At 41.7% G+C, this 15,944-nt stretch overlaps 2 protein-coding genes across 3 annotated transcripts in view; both read right to left on the reverse strand.

Moving 5' to 3' along the window:
• Positions 1–1,988: 1,988 nt before the first annotated feature.
• On the reverse strand, positions 1,989–5,967 carry MUSTN1 (musculoskeletal, embryonic nuclear protein 1). Its single transcript, XM_085590123.1, has 4 exons — positions 5,843–5,967; positions 5,386–5,709; positions 2,542–2,662; positions 1,989–2,322 (listed from the first exon to the last, which is right to left on the reverse strand). The coding sequence occupies exons 2-4, from the start codon at positions 5,392–5,394 to the stop codon at positions 2,216–2,218; spliced, it is 237 nt and encodes a 78-aa protein (XP_085446249.1). The 5' UTR covers positions 5,395–5,709; positions 5,843–5,967; the 3' UTR covers positions 1,989–2,215.
• Positions 5,968–8,006: 2,039 nt separating this feature from the next.
• STIMATE (STIM activating enhancer) overlaps positions 8,007–15,944 on the reverse strand; it is a 34,142-nt gene continuing 26,204 nt past the window's right edge. Inside the window, exons 5-8 of one of the 2 annotated variants that reach the window (XM_031505926.3) lie at positions 14,737–14,849; positions 13,764–13,841; positions 12,863–13,012; positions 8,007–11,992 (exon numbers count right to left, since the gene is read on the reverse strand). In XM_031505926.3, the coding sequence (XP_031361786.1) occupies positions 11,876–11,992; positions 12,863–13,012; positions 13,764–13,841; positions 14,737–14,849 (458 nt within the window). In that variant the 3' untranslated portion in view covers positions 8,007–11,875. The remainder of the gene's footprint in view (positions 11,993–12,862; positions 13,013–13,763; positions 13,842–14,736; positions 14,850–15,944) is intronic. The other variant, XM_085590121.1, reaches the window with a different exon arrangement.

Consider the following 15,944-nt stretch of genomic DNA (forward strand, 5'->3'; position numbering starts at 1 on the left):
ATTAGACACTTAGTGACCTAAGAGCTGCAAGAGCCAAAGCTTTAATTAAGTGGATCTGTCATCAGTTTTCTAATGCCCATGTGTAAAATCACATGGATGTTAAAGAGCTGCTTTTGCTCCACAGATTTAGGCTGCAGTGTCAGCTCTGCCCCTCACATTTTTTAGATGAGGTCCACATTAAAAGACAAGAAGACAAAAAAGATGACCAGTCCTTATTGTGACACTTGGAAGCAGCACAAATAAATGAACATGACAACATCCTGGAAATAGAGGCGTTTGCCAAATCCCACTTTTCTGGCAGATACCTTGCTTGGCTTCCCTGTAGAATCTGTGGGACACAGAGGTTTCTGTGCTTTGTTAAACCAGCACCACCACAGCCAAAACAGGGTCTGAAATGCAGCATCCCCCTGTCCTGCTACCCCACCTGCAAACCTGCAGGTCAGGCCCTTGTAGCAACAACATTTTGTCCCATTTGTCCCTCACCATCATTTCTATAACTATTGAACAATCTCCTTCCAGCTTCCCAACACAGGTAATTAATGAGGGTTTGTTAAACCCAATGCAGAGGCTGTTCCAGTATTATCAGGGCAGGATTTTTTTCCACCATGACTTTTTTCATGCTCTGGAAGTATATGTCTTGGGAAAAGACTTTGACAATGTATCTGTGAGGAACCTGTGCTCCGTGGAGAAATTGTGCCTGCTAAAGCGAGGAGGTGGGGTCTGGCCTGCAAATAATAATCTTTTTAAGTGAAAAAAGCAGGGCAAGGCAATGGGCCAGCAATATCATTAAAGAAGCTTTCCCTTTAAAGCCAAAGGGTTTGCTGCTGCCTCAAGTGAGCTCTCCACAGCCTCTCTGTGATCTGTGTGGGCATTGTCACATTTTATCTGTCACGTGTTTGGGACACAAAATTCAAATGTGATACATTTCATGGTGCACAGAGAACTTTGGCATCACTTTTACCTCTTAATAGTATCTAGTCTGTGTAAAATAGAAGTAACTTCTTTAACAAAGGTGGCATCTGCCTTACCATCCCCAGACGTCCCGCAGGGTGAGTGGGAAGCATGGCAGGTGCCCACAGAGGCTCCTCTCTGTTTATATCCAGCTGAGGGGAAACATTCTGGGGTTTGGGAGAAAACAGGTTTGATGTTTAAGGCAGCAAATTAAGAAGCAAATTGCACTGAAAAAAAAAACCAGCTTCCCCTCAGAGTGTGCTGGTGTTGTACAGAGACGCTCGTTGGGTTCTCACCTCCATGGTAAGGCAGGACATGGCAGCTGGGTCTGGCACCCCACTTCCCATTTGATCCAGTGGGACAGGAGGAAAAATCTGAAAAATCCACTGGGGAATGAGCTGAAATCCCTCCCTCGGTGCTGGGGCACCTGGAGAGCAGGGCCTCTGCCCTGAAAGGGTGTGAAGGGAGAGATGTGGGGGAGAGCTGTGAGGGGAAAGCCATGAGCGGGAAACCATGAGGGGAAGCTGTGAGGGGAGAGCCATAAGCAGGAACTGCAAGGGGACAGCCATGAGGGGAGAGCCATGAGGGGAGAGCCATAAGCAGGAACTGCAAGGGGACAGCCATGAGGGGAGAGCCATAAGCAGGAACTGCAAGGGGAGAGCCATGAGGGGAGAGCCATAAGCAGGAACTGCAAGGGGAGAGCCGTGATGGGGAGCCATGAGCGGGAACTGCAAGGGGACAGCCATGAGGGGAGAGCCACCACCCTGTGCCATGCCGGCACCCTGAGGGCCCTCGCCAAGGGGCTGCTGTAGGCAGCACAGATCTGGGTGAAATCTCCAGGTTTCTGTGCTGTCCCTTCGATCAGCTCCTCCTCGGCTCCCTCTTGGTGAGGGCATGGTGTGAAGAAATTACACTGACAGTGTCATCAGAGTGTTTTTTCCTTGCATTTGACAGACAAAATCATTGCCTGTAGTGCCAAAGTGCCCACAGAATTAATCCGAGCCCAAAGTGAAATGAGTCACCACAGTGTGCCAAGCTGAGTCCAACAACCTTTTTTTATTAAACAGTTATAGCAAACACTGTCCAATACATAGAAAGAAAGCATGTAATAAAAATGAACATGGAAATTTTACTCTTTGACATGAGTATATTCCCTACTTAAGGACTTACAGTGGAAATTAGCTACAGTGACTTTAGTGCAAGGAACAGACATTTTGAAAAATGTTACAACAATCATTTTGGTGAGTCATGTCCAGCCCCACTGTCAGCCAAAGACGCTCTTGGCTGGCTCATCCTTCGGTTTCTCAAAGACTGTTTCACCCCCTGTCCGAGCCCGGCTGAATACGGAAGGTGCTGCGGAGCCCATTTGTTCTTAGAAAAGAAAACCAGGAGAGACAATCAGTGAAATACCACCCAAATTCAGGGAGTAAAACTAGTGCTGCTGAAATACATATATACACATTTGATAAATATTTCACTTGTTCATCAGATGAACAGCAGGCTGATGTTCAGAGGTGACCCTTTCACTTGAAAAGGGCAATTAAGTTAATGTTTTACTCTGCTTAATTGCTTCTAATCAAGAAGACTTACCACACTGCCTCATCACTTGGTAGGTTTTGGATTTAATTTCCTGGTTTTTGGCAAGGTTTCCTCTGGCTCCTTTGAGGTCTTCTTCCTTCACTGGAGGACGCTTCTTTTTCACAGGGGCTGGCTAAGAAACAGACCCACACATCAGTATTTTGTGTTCAAAGCACAGGGAACAAAGCTGCCTCCACCCAAAGGCTACAACATACAGAGTTGCTAACACAGTATTTCATCGATTTCAGTTCTGAAATTACATACTCAGCTACTTCAGATCTTCCCATAATCACAATGTCACTGCTCTTCCCAAAATCTGCTACCATTCTTACTGCTCTGAAATTGTCTTTTTATTGTACAGCCTTTGAAAGAGCAATGTACTGCTTAATTAATAAGAAATTCTTAGATTTTCTCTGTCCAGCCCTGCCTGCTTATTCTGCAAGTACTGATTGGTAATTGAAGAACCTGTTCAATATTTGGAAAGGAAAAATCACTTTATTACTAAATTTGGCTTGTCTGTCAATCTACTTACTACTTCTTTGAGAAGCTGGTCAGAGAGATTCCAAATCTGGACTTAAGTTTGAAAAAACACTTGACCCACAGTTAATAAATTTAAGGAACAAAAGTATTTGGGCACTCAACAAGGCTCTCTACTGAGCACATATGAAGCACTGGACTTGGACCCCAAAGAAGGAGTAGGAAACATAATACAGAAACAAATGCAGTGCTGGTGCACTGCAATAGCCAAGTACTAATCTGTTCACAGTTTATTCCACTACAAGGAAATAGGGATAACATTGCTTCATCAGCCTACCCCAACATTTAAATTAGGACTCCACAGTCAGGCACAACCTCACTCTGCAGCAGTCAACACCATAAGCATTTCCTCATAAGTTTATAATCTCATGGACAGATTTTCAATGTCCCACCAGGCAGCCCTTGTGGCAAGATTCAGGGGCACAGGGATATGATTAAGAGGAACAGAAGACCCCCACACTCCAACTCTAAATACACTGAAAGATCAACAAGAAACTTCTCTGACCATCACTACATAACACAGAGCTTCTGATATTTGGGTTCTGGCAGTGGTGGAGCCCACTCAGGCACTTCCAGGCACTGCCTGTGAGGCTAAAAGCAGCTGTGGAGGGAAACAAATCCCTCAAGGGCTACAGATGGCTGGAGCAGCGAGTCCCAGGGAGTTTGCAGAGACAGCGCCTGCATGGCTGGCTCTTGGATGGGTGGGCTGGCTCCACTGGAGCCTTCAGCACATTTTCTGCCTGCTGCAAATTCCTGGGAACGCTCAGAATAGCTCACTGCCAATCCCACTTGCACGTGTTGTGGGAAACAAAACATTTACGAGATCCCTGGGGAAAATTCTCATGAGTAGCTAAAGCCAGTGAGGGGAAAGGGTGTCAGCAAACCCTTCAAAATTCACAACAGCTCCTGCATGGTTGTTCAGCTGGTGAACCAAACATCTCCACAGACATGGAGTCATCTGTCCTTCTGGAATGGCAACTGGCATGTGATGGGAACAGGCCCTCATGCCCATGGCACACTCCACAGGCAGTCAACTTGGAAGGGAAAAAGCCCCTTGCTTTATTAAGAGCAATGTGAAATCTGCAAAAGTCCTTCACCCATTTTTGGTAACAGTTACTGTGAGACTTCTTCCCATCGGGATAAGGGAATTCCTGGGGACAGGGTGAGGAAAAGTGGCTCTTGACATGCACAAAGATACAGCCTGGCTGAGCAGAGCTTTTGAATGTCACCCAGTTATTTTAAAATAAACCATCTCATGCTTTGATTGCAGAGGATTTTCCTGCAGGACAGTTGCTGCGGATTAGTCAGCCCCAGCTGAAGAGCAAAGCTGGTGAGCAGAGAGGTTACGGTGAGCCCTGGCCAGCAGCTGCCACTGTCACAGCCCCACCACTGTTATTGCTGCCAGAATTTCTGAGCAGGGTTTGCCAGGAGCCATTCCTGGCACAGGCAAGCAGCCTGTGCTTTATCTACTACTGTCACAAGCCAGAAAGTGCTACTTTACAAGACATACAATTGGGTTTTAAGTCCTATTTTCTTTGGAGCAAAGAAAATCAGCTGAACTGAGTTACTCTCTACGGCTGAAGAACTGTGCTCTCCTACTTTCTCTGTGCTCCTACTCTCCATCCCACCAATCCTGTAAAACTCTTATGCTGATGAAAGCTCTGCCAGCACATGGAACTTGTGACACAAATATAACATTTACCTGAAACGTCACCATTTCTGAGCTCATTTCAAGAGCACTTTGAAACACTGATTGTTGGGCTATGCATTAAAGACAAACCATTAGTTAAAAAATGAATATAAAAGTGTTCACTTTATACAAAATTTCAGTCTCAAATACCTTATCCTAACAGCTAGAATTTTCAGTCATACTCTTTTCTCCTGCATGTTAATACAATAAGCTTTACACAGTGACATTTCAGCACAGCCACCTTTTTGCAAAACAGAATTTCAGAATCACAGTCTGAGAAAGTGTGTTAAAAAGGCAGATTCCTCCATCTGTGAAACATCTCAACACAGAGCAGGGGAAAGGATTTTTCCCTTTCTACACAAATAAAAATATTTAAGGTAAATAGAACATTTTAAATCCAAATTAATTAACCATGTAGAGAGCAGCTGCTTTCCTCCTTCAGAATGAAAGAATCCTAAGAATATACTTGTTGAAGTATTTTAATCACACAAGTCGCAGAGCAGAAAAGCTGAATTCAGTGGTTAACGAGAGGAACTCGCTAATAAGCATTTCCAAGCGCAGCATCCACACCAGCAGCAGGTTTGCCAGGAGCTGCTGCGAGGGCTGGCAGCGCACAGATGTCCCCGTACCTGTGACATAACTGCGGCGCTCCCTCGCTGAAATCCCTCCCAGGTCGTTCCCGGCTTTGATTAAATCCAGCCCGTGAGCTCTGCGAGCGCCTGTTGTTTTCCTGGACTTTTATAGAGCATCGGAGTGAAGTCACGGGCCGGGTGGTGTTCCCGAAGCGGCGGCGGGATGATTCAGGCTGTTGCTGTCCGAGGTTTATTCCTGGCGATGACTCGGGCGGGCAGCACGCACCGGGCCGGGCTGACGGGGGCAGGCAGCTGCGGCAGCGGGGAAGCCGGGTCCCTGCGAAAACGCTTCCCGGGCAGTCCGCTGGGCTCTGTTTAGAGCTTTAAAAGGCAAAATGTTGTTATGGACACAAAACTCACTCTGAACCCTCTTGGGGAGGGAGGGAGGGGAAAAAAGAGTGGGCATTGCTTTCCCAGCGTAACAAGATATGTGTTCTCTAAAGATGATACAAACCTGAAGTCCAAAGCATAACTGTGCCTTGAATCACTTCAGCACAGGGATCTTTAACAGGGGAGTGTTTTGTGTCTTTTGGAGAGCTAATAAAGTAGGGTATGGTTTTACCCTTACAGCTCTCTGACCATGTTCCAGAGCTGGCTCTTACACAACTGAGAGAGTAAAACCACTTTCTACTTCCAGCACAATCAGCAAGTTTAATCATTTCACCCACATCTGTACTGGAACAGCTTACTCAGACATGGATAAACTTGGTGTTCCCCACTGTACTTGCTGACAGCAGTAAAACCTTTCTCAGAACTTTTAATATTTGTTCTCTAAACAATTTTTTAATTAAGTAAAACCCTGCCATCTCTGAGCATGAATTCTATTTTTCATTACGGGGAGAGGTTCAAGTGGAAGATTGTTTCCCTTTTGGTTTTTTATATTAAAACTTTACATCATGCAAAAAAAATCAGCTTCTCTGACTGCACTCAACACCTACAAAGAACCAAGACTCCAAGCCAGGTGGGTTAATGTGAGAAGGGCGGGCATGGCAGACCTCCAAACACCTTCCACTAGAGATGAACTGTTGTAGTGGTAGAAATCTGCCCTAGCCTTTCCTCAGGCTCTGCCAGTGTTTTTAGGGTAGAGGGAAGCACAAAAGGTCACAAAACATTTGTTTTCACTATGAAAACATGACTGTGGGATCTGTTGGCTATGAACTACTCCCCAGGACTTCCAATGCCCAAACTGCCTTTAAGCTGAACTCTTTCCAGGCCTGAGATCTTCTCCTTTATTGGGGGAATTATTGTAGGCTAAGACACAGTTTGGATGTTACTATTACTTAGGTTGATCTTCTATTTTAAACTCATGTCTTAGTAACCAGAAGAAGCATTTCTGCACAGCAGCAGTGCCCTTAGTAGGCCAACAAAACAGAAGAATAAAGCATTGACCTTAGAAAAAACAGATTTTTTTTTTTTTCTATTGTACAAAGTAACAGTGCTCTACTAAGATGTTTCTCTACAGACCCACAAGCGTCACTATTCTGACTATCTATTATGACAGGAAAATAACATTCGGTGTGTTTAAAGCAAATATTTAGAATTCAAGACACTGAACTATTATTTTCCCTTCAGCTTTCAAAATTGCTTCAGTTAATTGGTACTGCGTATTCCTCGCTCAAAAGCAACAGAGTTGTGCTTTCATAGCAATTTAATCTACACAAACAAAATCAAACCACTCATACCTTGCTTGCCATTTGGGGCAGGTGAAGTGCTTAGAGAGGCAGGCAGCACATCCTGGGGTTTCTAGAACATCCACAAAGCTTGGAGAGTTCTGTCCTCTTCAGTTCCATTTCCTAAACCAGCACTCGACAAGGGGCACAACCATTTTCTTGCACAGCTTATGGGCTATTTTTGCTCACAAAGAACCCTACCTAAATCTACAGTTACTTAAACTTTATAGTAAAAATCCTGTTCACCTGGTTGAGGTCCTTGAGAGTGTTAAATGGGACATGAATGACAATGGAACAGGATGGCTCATTTATCCAACAGTGGCTATTAAAAATACAAGTTTTAATCTTCCACTGCAATAGGAGTTAGGAAAATTCCTTTGCTGAAGGAATAGTTCCAACTAAAATATGGCAATGACCATAGAGAATTAAGTGAATGTACACACAGCTACCACTGTGCTCTCCAAATCTCACAGAAGATTTGACTTCTCCAGGAAAGTGCTACGAACCTCTCAGGGGACTGACACTTTAGGAAGAGTGAAGATTATACTCTGAATTCCCTGTACAGGTGCAGTGGGTATGAGGCTGCTTGGATGTGGTAGGTAGAAAATATGAAAATAATAGGGAAACGTTATGGAGGAGTTACAGAGACAGGACTGGGTCCCTCCTGTTCAGCTCCAGCCTTAAAAAAACCTTCCTCGGGAAATGGATCTGAGAGGAGCCTGCAAGGATTCTTAAACTTGTAAACAAAATTTGCAGCTTCAGAACAATGGCTCTTCCTGATCAAATGGGACTTGCCATTAAGGTAAATAAATATACTGAAATTAAAATCAACATAACAGGGTGCATAATTAGAGAACAAATAGCAGAATCTGCTTCTCACAAGAGCACGGCATAAATCTTGAAACACAGGCACTTCGAAACAGAGCAAGTATAAAACAAGTGTACAAATCTGTAATAAGTCAGACTTTATTGTAAACCATTATAATGTAATTACATCAGATACCCTTAAAAGTTTAAGGTAACACCACTGATTAAACAATATGGTCCAAACAGAGGGCAGCAGAATACAGCTGTTGGTTTTGTTCACATTAGCTATACTCTGGATGTACTTAGAAACAAACCCCACATTCAGTTTGAGACGGATACCCACACAAGACAAAAACACCTACAAAAGAGTCCCTTTTTTAAAGATACTGCAGTTTTACTTTGTAAAACCATAGTAGTCATTTTCAGTAATTGAACTGGAAACTTCACCTAAAGAAGTTTGCATGCCTATGCTGTAGATGTACTCTGACTTGGTGTGGCTGAATTTATTAGCTTTCACTACTGGTTTCTCCTGTAAAAAGCACAGCAAAGTTGCAAACACGGGTTAGTCAAGCACAGTGGCAGAGATTCCTTGTGATGCTCAGCTCTGAGCAGAGCAGGAGAGCCCAGGCCCCCCTCCCCAGGCTCGGCAGGGATCAGAGCAGACACCTGCCCGAGGGGATCACTTTGCATTGCTCTAATTTGCAACTCAGTTTCTGAGTTTTCCCTGAAGAAAAGCTATAGAACATTTTAGTTAGCAACACTAACAGACAGCATTCACCTACTTAAAGTAAGACAAGGGAACCTGAACATATTGAAGCCAGAACTTGGAAACCACATACTAGACAACACCAGTGTTTTAAGTTTATGCAGATGTGTCACAGGTCAGATACTAGGAACAGTTAATGCATTTAGGTTGACCATTCTTGGTAAATTCCATCTCCACCAATATTTGTGATTCTTCTCTAAGTTATAATATCTTACTTTGGCATTCACTACATAGCTCATTTTCATTAAACTGAATCCTATTTTCTAAACACAGCCTGAATTAAACCTTTGCTACGAGTTGTCCTGAAGTACATTTGCCAGGCAGAAATCTGAGTGACAATCAGAGGATAACACAAACGTCATGTTGCTGTATCACTACTGGATCAACTCTTCATGAAAAGTCCATTTCAGACTGTACTGCCAATGCATTTTAACAAGTGGTAAGACATAGTGAAGCACTAAGCACACGCTCCCTGCTCACACATGCAAGCCTGTCAGACAAAAGGACTTGTCCTACTTATAATTACTGCAAGAATTCAAATTTTTACCTTACAGAGAGAAAAACTGCCAATTTTACATTTTCCATCTCTTTCAAAATGATAATAAAGAATGTATAGAAAAAACAGCCAGATTTTGTTATTTAGCTAAAATTCTGAATAAAATTATTGTCTTAGTATAGAAAGTAATTTTTTCTCCTCTGAAGGTTGCTCCTCCTGTTACTACTGTGGTATTTAAAATACTTCTGTGTCTTTGGATCATAGTGCTTTACTACATCACCTTGCTAAGCATATCTAAATCTCACATCAAGTGACATTTAAGCACTTAAGACATGAAAAATCAGGCATTCAGAACCTTTGCTATAACCACCTTCAAAAAACTGCTCCATAGAGCTTCATACTGTTTTGTACTTGGTCAATAAGCTTGAGGTCTGCTCAAAACAAATATTTTTATATGATTAAGGCCATAAGTTTTTACTGACACTTTACACGCTAAACATGAGACTAGAATAATTTTGATAATTGAAGTAACTGGAGGAGGGAAAAGGAAGATAAGATGCAAGCTTGCACAGTTCAATTTGTGTGCGCTGCTCAGTTATCTCAGCTGGCGAGGACAGCCATGGCTCTGCACTGGGACACAGCACATGTTCAGTAGCTTTAGTTCACTATCTGAAATAGAACAAATCCTATGCTAAAAAAATAAATGCTGACAATTGTGACAAGAGCCATTCCTAGCTCTTAAATCCCTTTGGAAAAGTGAGCTGTAGGAGACTATTCTGTTGATGAATTCCTTGAAGTACTGTGCTTTTGGAGATCTACGCCCACCCAGTGATCAATAGTAAAGAGAAGATGGAAGTCATACAATCAATAAAAAACCCCAAACCCCCCAAACCAGAGGCAACACTGATTAGGGACATTTCCCCATCCCCACCCCCCATGTCAGAAGAACTCAGGCAAGCTTCTATTGCCATTAGTTTCTAGATTTAATCTAAAGGAAACACCATTACTGTAACTTATTGCAGTTCTTACGTTTCAGTGCACAGTAACAAAGGTCAGTGGCTCAACTAAAACCTTGGGTTTGGTAAATGTCCCTCTGAGCTGGCTGGACACCCTGAGGTGTCAGAGCATCGCGTCTCCTTGGCAGCCACTGGGAAAAGGGATGCTGGAATAGCCAAAGTAAGCACGGGAGCACACAGTTCAGTATTTACTAAGGCCCAGTTAAGTGGTCTGGATAATAATCACATTAAGACCTAGTAAATCTATAAAAAAATGTAAAAAATCTTAAAAAGTTCTGAGCAGTTTTCCAATGAAACTGGTTTAAGGCTTGGAATTTTTCTGGTGTCCAGATACTACAATAGATTTCCATTCAAGGTCTGTTGTCACCTCTTTGACACATCGCCTTGTCGTGCACAAGGTTTAGCTAAGCAAGGAAAGCTGTCAGAAACAATCATTTAGGAAATATGCAAAGCAAAAGGATATCACTGAAAACATATCTGCTAGGTTTCAGATCAACACGTGCTCTCAGTTATCAGAAGAGACACTGAAAATCCCAGAAATGCTGTGGTAGCAACTGCACTGTACCCCTTGGGGTTGTTTTACTACTGAAGGATAATGAGACTTTATGGAAATTAAATAGGAGAAATTTTGTTGTTGCTGCTAAGCACATTAAGTAGAAGATTGCTTTTCCAACAAAAAACTAGGGACAGAATTTTGTTTGCAATGTTGTAGCACAACTGCTTCAATCAGATCATAGTCCTGTACCACAGCCCCTGTAATAGGAAAAGTATCAGCAATGTTCCATCTCTTTTGGGTCATTTGAGAGGTATGCACAAGAGACTTGCAGAAACAGAAATAATTAGAGTCATCCATAGATACTCATTTCACAAATAACTTATTAGAATGGATTTTTGTTATACACTAAAGTGCACCTTTGTCAAATATGCAAACACCACCTTCTACTGTAAAAGGTATTTTCAAATTAAGTGGTCAAGAGCACACATAGGACTGCATTTTTTAGTGATATTTGGTGACTTCAGCAGTGACAGAGAGCTTTTCCCTTTGCAATCCCTTTGTGTTAAATCAGGAGACAAGGATAAATAAGATTTTCACTACAAATCTTTTGACCTGTTCTGCACAAAAACGGGAACTGTACCCATTTCTCTGATAAAGAGAATCTTTAAATACAACTGTATGAAAATATAACTTAAATATAAAATAGTCAGATAGATTTGAGAAGACTTGGAAAAAAATCTTTGTTCCACCTATTAGTTCCATAGGTACCCGGTAGCAAGTAAACATTTGTACTTAAAAAAATAATGTTAAGTTACAGCTTGTAACCATAAACTATTCTGCTCTAGGAATTATGCTGCAAAAGCCAGTTTTAGTAATAAAACACACTCCTTTAACTTAGGCAACTCTGATGTCTTTTTGAGAACTCCATACACTGTCCCATCAGTAACTGAAAGTGAAAGATTCTGTATCTGTTCTCTCTGATCTTCTCTGACACCTCCCACAGGAATCCTTAGTGACTCCTTCATTTTCCACACATGATGAGGAGACATTCTTGCATAATTGGTCAGTGTGTTTGTAGTGCAACTGAACTGGAAGTCTTCCAACTGCTTTGCCTTCTGTTGGTAGACCTTGCTTCTAAGTCAGTTTGTATGAAAAGGGAGATGCAATTGCAACATTAAACCCCACTGACAGAAGTTTTTGCCATGAAACCTGCAAGTCCACAGGCCAAGGAACGTGTCATACGGGCAGCCCAAAGCGATGCTTCTTCTTCTTGATGGGCTTTAAGTTGGTCAGTCTGCGCAGGTCCTCCTCGGTGTCCGACTCCTCCATCTCATCATCTGCTGAAATAAGGATCTAAAAACAAATTACAGCTTCTGAGCACATGAGCAGTCACACTCCTTCCTTCTGCTTTTAAATTTTGCTTTTTTAAGCTTGCAAAGCACCTCATTAGTTGCTCAGGAAAGAGCTTACAGAACACAGTTAGGATTTATTGCCACACTATCAAACATCATTGCAAATCCTATTGGAAACCTCCAGTAAATTTTGCAGAAGGATAGATGCATATTAATCTCACTACAGACACTAACTCTGAACCCAAAGAGTGATGCCAGAAGAGTGGAGGCAGTTTGAGAGAATATTTAAGAACTTGATCCACACTGGTAACAAGGCAGTCACATTACCTGGCAAACCCCATATAAATAGCACTGTTTTTCACACAGAAAACTTACATCAACTTACTGAAGCTAAACCAACTCGCCTTCAAAGAAACCACCCATCTTTCAGCTGAAGTAAAAACTGCTCTCTTAATGTAATTTAGAATAACCTTATGCTAAGGCAGCTATGTAAATAATTCTCGAAAATCAGGTCAGTTGCCTCCACCAGCTCCCTCTCACTTTAAGCTATTAACTTCTCTTTGAATTAGAATTGTCTATTAGTTTTGTATTCCCTGTGAGGTTTTTTTAAGAAACATTTGCAGCAGAGTTCACCTGTGGTATTTACATATATTATTATGTCTTCCTGCCTATCTGCATGGAAATTAACTGCCAGAGTGGTACAACAATGACTTCTTCCTTCACTGGTTTTCAATTGCCAATGCCAGGAGCTACTGCTAGAGGTACACGCTCAGCAAATCAAACCTAAGTTGACAGTGCTACAATGAAATCAGTATCAGGAGCAATGAACTCAATTGCTATTGCATTAATTGCAGTAATTAACTCTACATACTTCTGACTCTGACTCCTCATGTGATGCTGCTCTCCTGTATCGGACTTTACTTCCATTTCTTGAATCTTGTCCTGCTTCCTTTTCTTCAAGTTTAGCTTTTGTCTTCCCTTTCTTCATAAGGAAATTATCTACTACCCAGAACATCAACGCCTGTTGAAAAGAAGGGGAAAGCAACAGTTCAGCTTTCTTCAGAGTAGAAGAAAGGTTCAAATACTGACCAAATCAACCTGACAACAATTCTGAATTGGCCAAAAGTTAAATCTTGTGTAGGTACAGTGTCACATATCTTACTACACCTTTCAGGAATACTCTAGAACCCAGCTACTTTATCTCTTTGTGGAAGAGAAGAAAATCAGAAAAGCAGTGACAATTCACAGTGATTGTATATTAACTCTTCATGTAGCAATGCTTTACCAGCAGCTATTACATGCAAGGACACCCACTGTCTCTGGTTCTAATCCCTAAATCCCTGATTGCTGCAAGAGTGTACTTTGGGAAGGATGACTGCACACTTGCCCTTTTCCTCTGCTCCACCACAGGCCAGCTGCAATTAGCTATGGTCAGACACAGGATACTTTGCAGGACGTCTGTCCTGAGACCAACTGCTTCCTGAAGCAATTTCACTGTAATTTTATAATCTCTATGTCAGTCAATCTACTGAAGTCATCAAGCCAAAGGGGTCTATGAGGCATTTCTGCCCCTCTCCTGAACCTGGGTCTTTAGCTCCATATGGATTTCAGCTTTGTAAAATTTACATATCCAGACAATTTACCCATTCTTTAGCAGCCCTTAAATTAACTTAAGCACCAAGGTACAGAGTGTTTTAAGGACTAATGTTAATTAACAAACACATGGCAGAAGGAAATCCAAGTAAACATCTCATGAAGTGAGTTGTACTAACGTTAACAAAGAAGGGAACTATCAGCATGACAATTGCCAGCTCCAGCTGAGGGTTCTCTATGGGATTCAATAAAGCCACCTGTGAAAAGAAAAGGATTGAGTTCAGCTCACAGCAGTACATGCACACAACTGGCTTAGGCAGGGCAACGTCCCTGTACAAGCTAATGTGACAGAAATAACGCAGGTGGACCAAAAAAGGGCAGCTTTGAGCAAAGCAAAGTATTTAGGACAGCTCATAAATTACCACAGATAAGTAAGTGGGGCTGAGAAGAAACTTATCTCTGTCATTTTTGTTTACAGAAGTCTGAGGAGCTGCCTTAGAATGATCTTGAACATTTTAGAGCTGCTCCCACGGAAAATGTTGTAGATCTATCTTTATGACATTTAAACAGAGCAGAGTTCTACAAAATACACAGTAAGGAGAAGAGAGTTCCGAAAATAGTCCAGGGCATACAATAGAACTAACTGGTTTTAATGGGCAGTAACAGCACCACTTTGAATATCTGGTTACACAGAGTGCATCAAAATAAAGGTTAATCCAGTCAGCATCAATGGATTCACTAATCCACCACAAATTTCTAAAAGTCTATAGTTAAAATCTATCAACAAGGTCAGGCAAAGAAAATTCTTTAAAATATTACAAGAATACAAAATAGGTGTAGGCAAAAATTAGAGTTAAGAGAAGAAAGAACCACTTAGTAGTTTTAAGGGTACTTTAGACAAGGAGATAGAATTTAATTTTGGATATTTCAGTTTACAAAAAATCCTGAAAATACAGTATGATATTCCTAGCAATGGATAAAGGTCTCAATAGCAGCATCCCAATTAAATTAAAAGAACACAACACTACCACAGAGTTAATTGACAATGAGTGTATACAATGATGCTTGAGCCAAACCAATAAACACTGCTGGAAGTCTTCACAGCTTCCACCTAAAGTTCACTTGTCTGTGAAGTGCTGTAAAAACACCAACCTCTTTCCACTGAGGTATAAGCAGCACTATGATGATGACTGTTTTCTCAAATGTCATAATCATTATGTACAGAATACACTGGCCCATCCAAGCACTGCACTGCAGGGGGTCACCTGCAAGAAAGAAGAAAGGTTCAATTATAGGCATAGGTTTGATTTACTTCATAGTAAACATCTTAAAACAGCAGTATTGGAAGAAGCAGCAGGGCAGATAAATCCTCCAGAAGTGCCTTCTCCAATTCCTTCAGTGCTGCTCCTTCCCCTCCCTCTGCCTCACCCCAAGCTTTCAAAAAGTATCAGAAACTGAATCTAACAGGACTTTGTCCCATCCAGCAGTACCTGTGACATGCTCACACTGTTTCATAAATCTGATGAAAGCAAGACAGATAAACTTTCATTGTGTTTTTCCTCATATAGTTCATTTTGATCCTCTATCACGACATATTAAGTGTCCTAAAGGGGAAAATTTGAGGGAAACACGGCTGAAGAAAACACATTTCCCTTCAGTCTAGGTAGAACTTAGATTTCCACCATTGTCTCTAGGCTACCTTAAAGATATTTTTCATCTCTATGAAGTTAGTTACCATAAGTAACCAACTGAAGCAACAGGTGCAAGAGTTGCTACGAAAAATTCAACTGAATAAAAAATTAGGACCATATTTTAGTTCCAGTGTGAAAGGGTTTGAAATTCTGCTGCACCTCAAGGGCAGAGTGAGAACCTGAGTGCATGAAGTATCTGCCAGAATAGAAAGAAGACCACAAATATTTGAACAGGAAAGGTTATGCACACAATAAGACTCTTTGAAAGAGGGCAGAGAAAGAAAAAGAAGACAAGAAGGGGGAAAAAAGAGGATTGGTAAGCTTAACAAGCTTTACAGATGAGCTTGAAGCTGCACTTCACCAGAAAACAAAAACAAGCTCTGGAGAGGGGGTGACAGATCTTTAGTCTTTGCAGCAGCCTCTGCAATCTTGTCAAAGGCAGCTCCAAACTCTTAGCCTGGGGATGAATAAATGGGCAGTGGAAAATCAGATGCCTTTATGTGTTTGTAATGCATAATGGAGAGTTGCTGCTTCCTTTTCTGGAACACTCCTGAAAGGCTTTCAGTATTAATACTTCGTAATAGTTTGTGACTTAGGGTTTGCTGCTGAAATGCTACACAGAGAAACTAATAAATCAGACTAGAGTTCAAAACAACAAATACTTCCTAA

Source organism: Lonchura striata, chromosome 12 (genome assembly GCF_050655825.1).
Source record: "Lonchura striata isolate lonStrDom1 chromosome 12, ASM5065582v1, whole genome shotgun sequence".
In the NCBI taxonomy this organism is placed as follows: domain Eukaryota; kingdom Metazoa; phylum Chordata; class Aves; order Passeriformes; family Estrildidae; genus Lonchura; species Lonchura striata.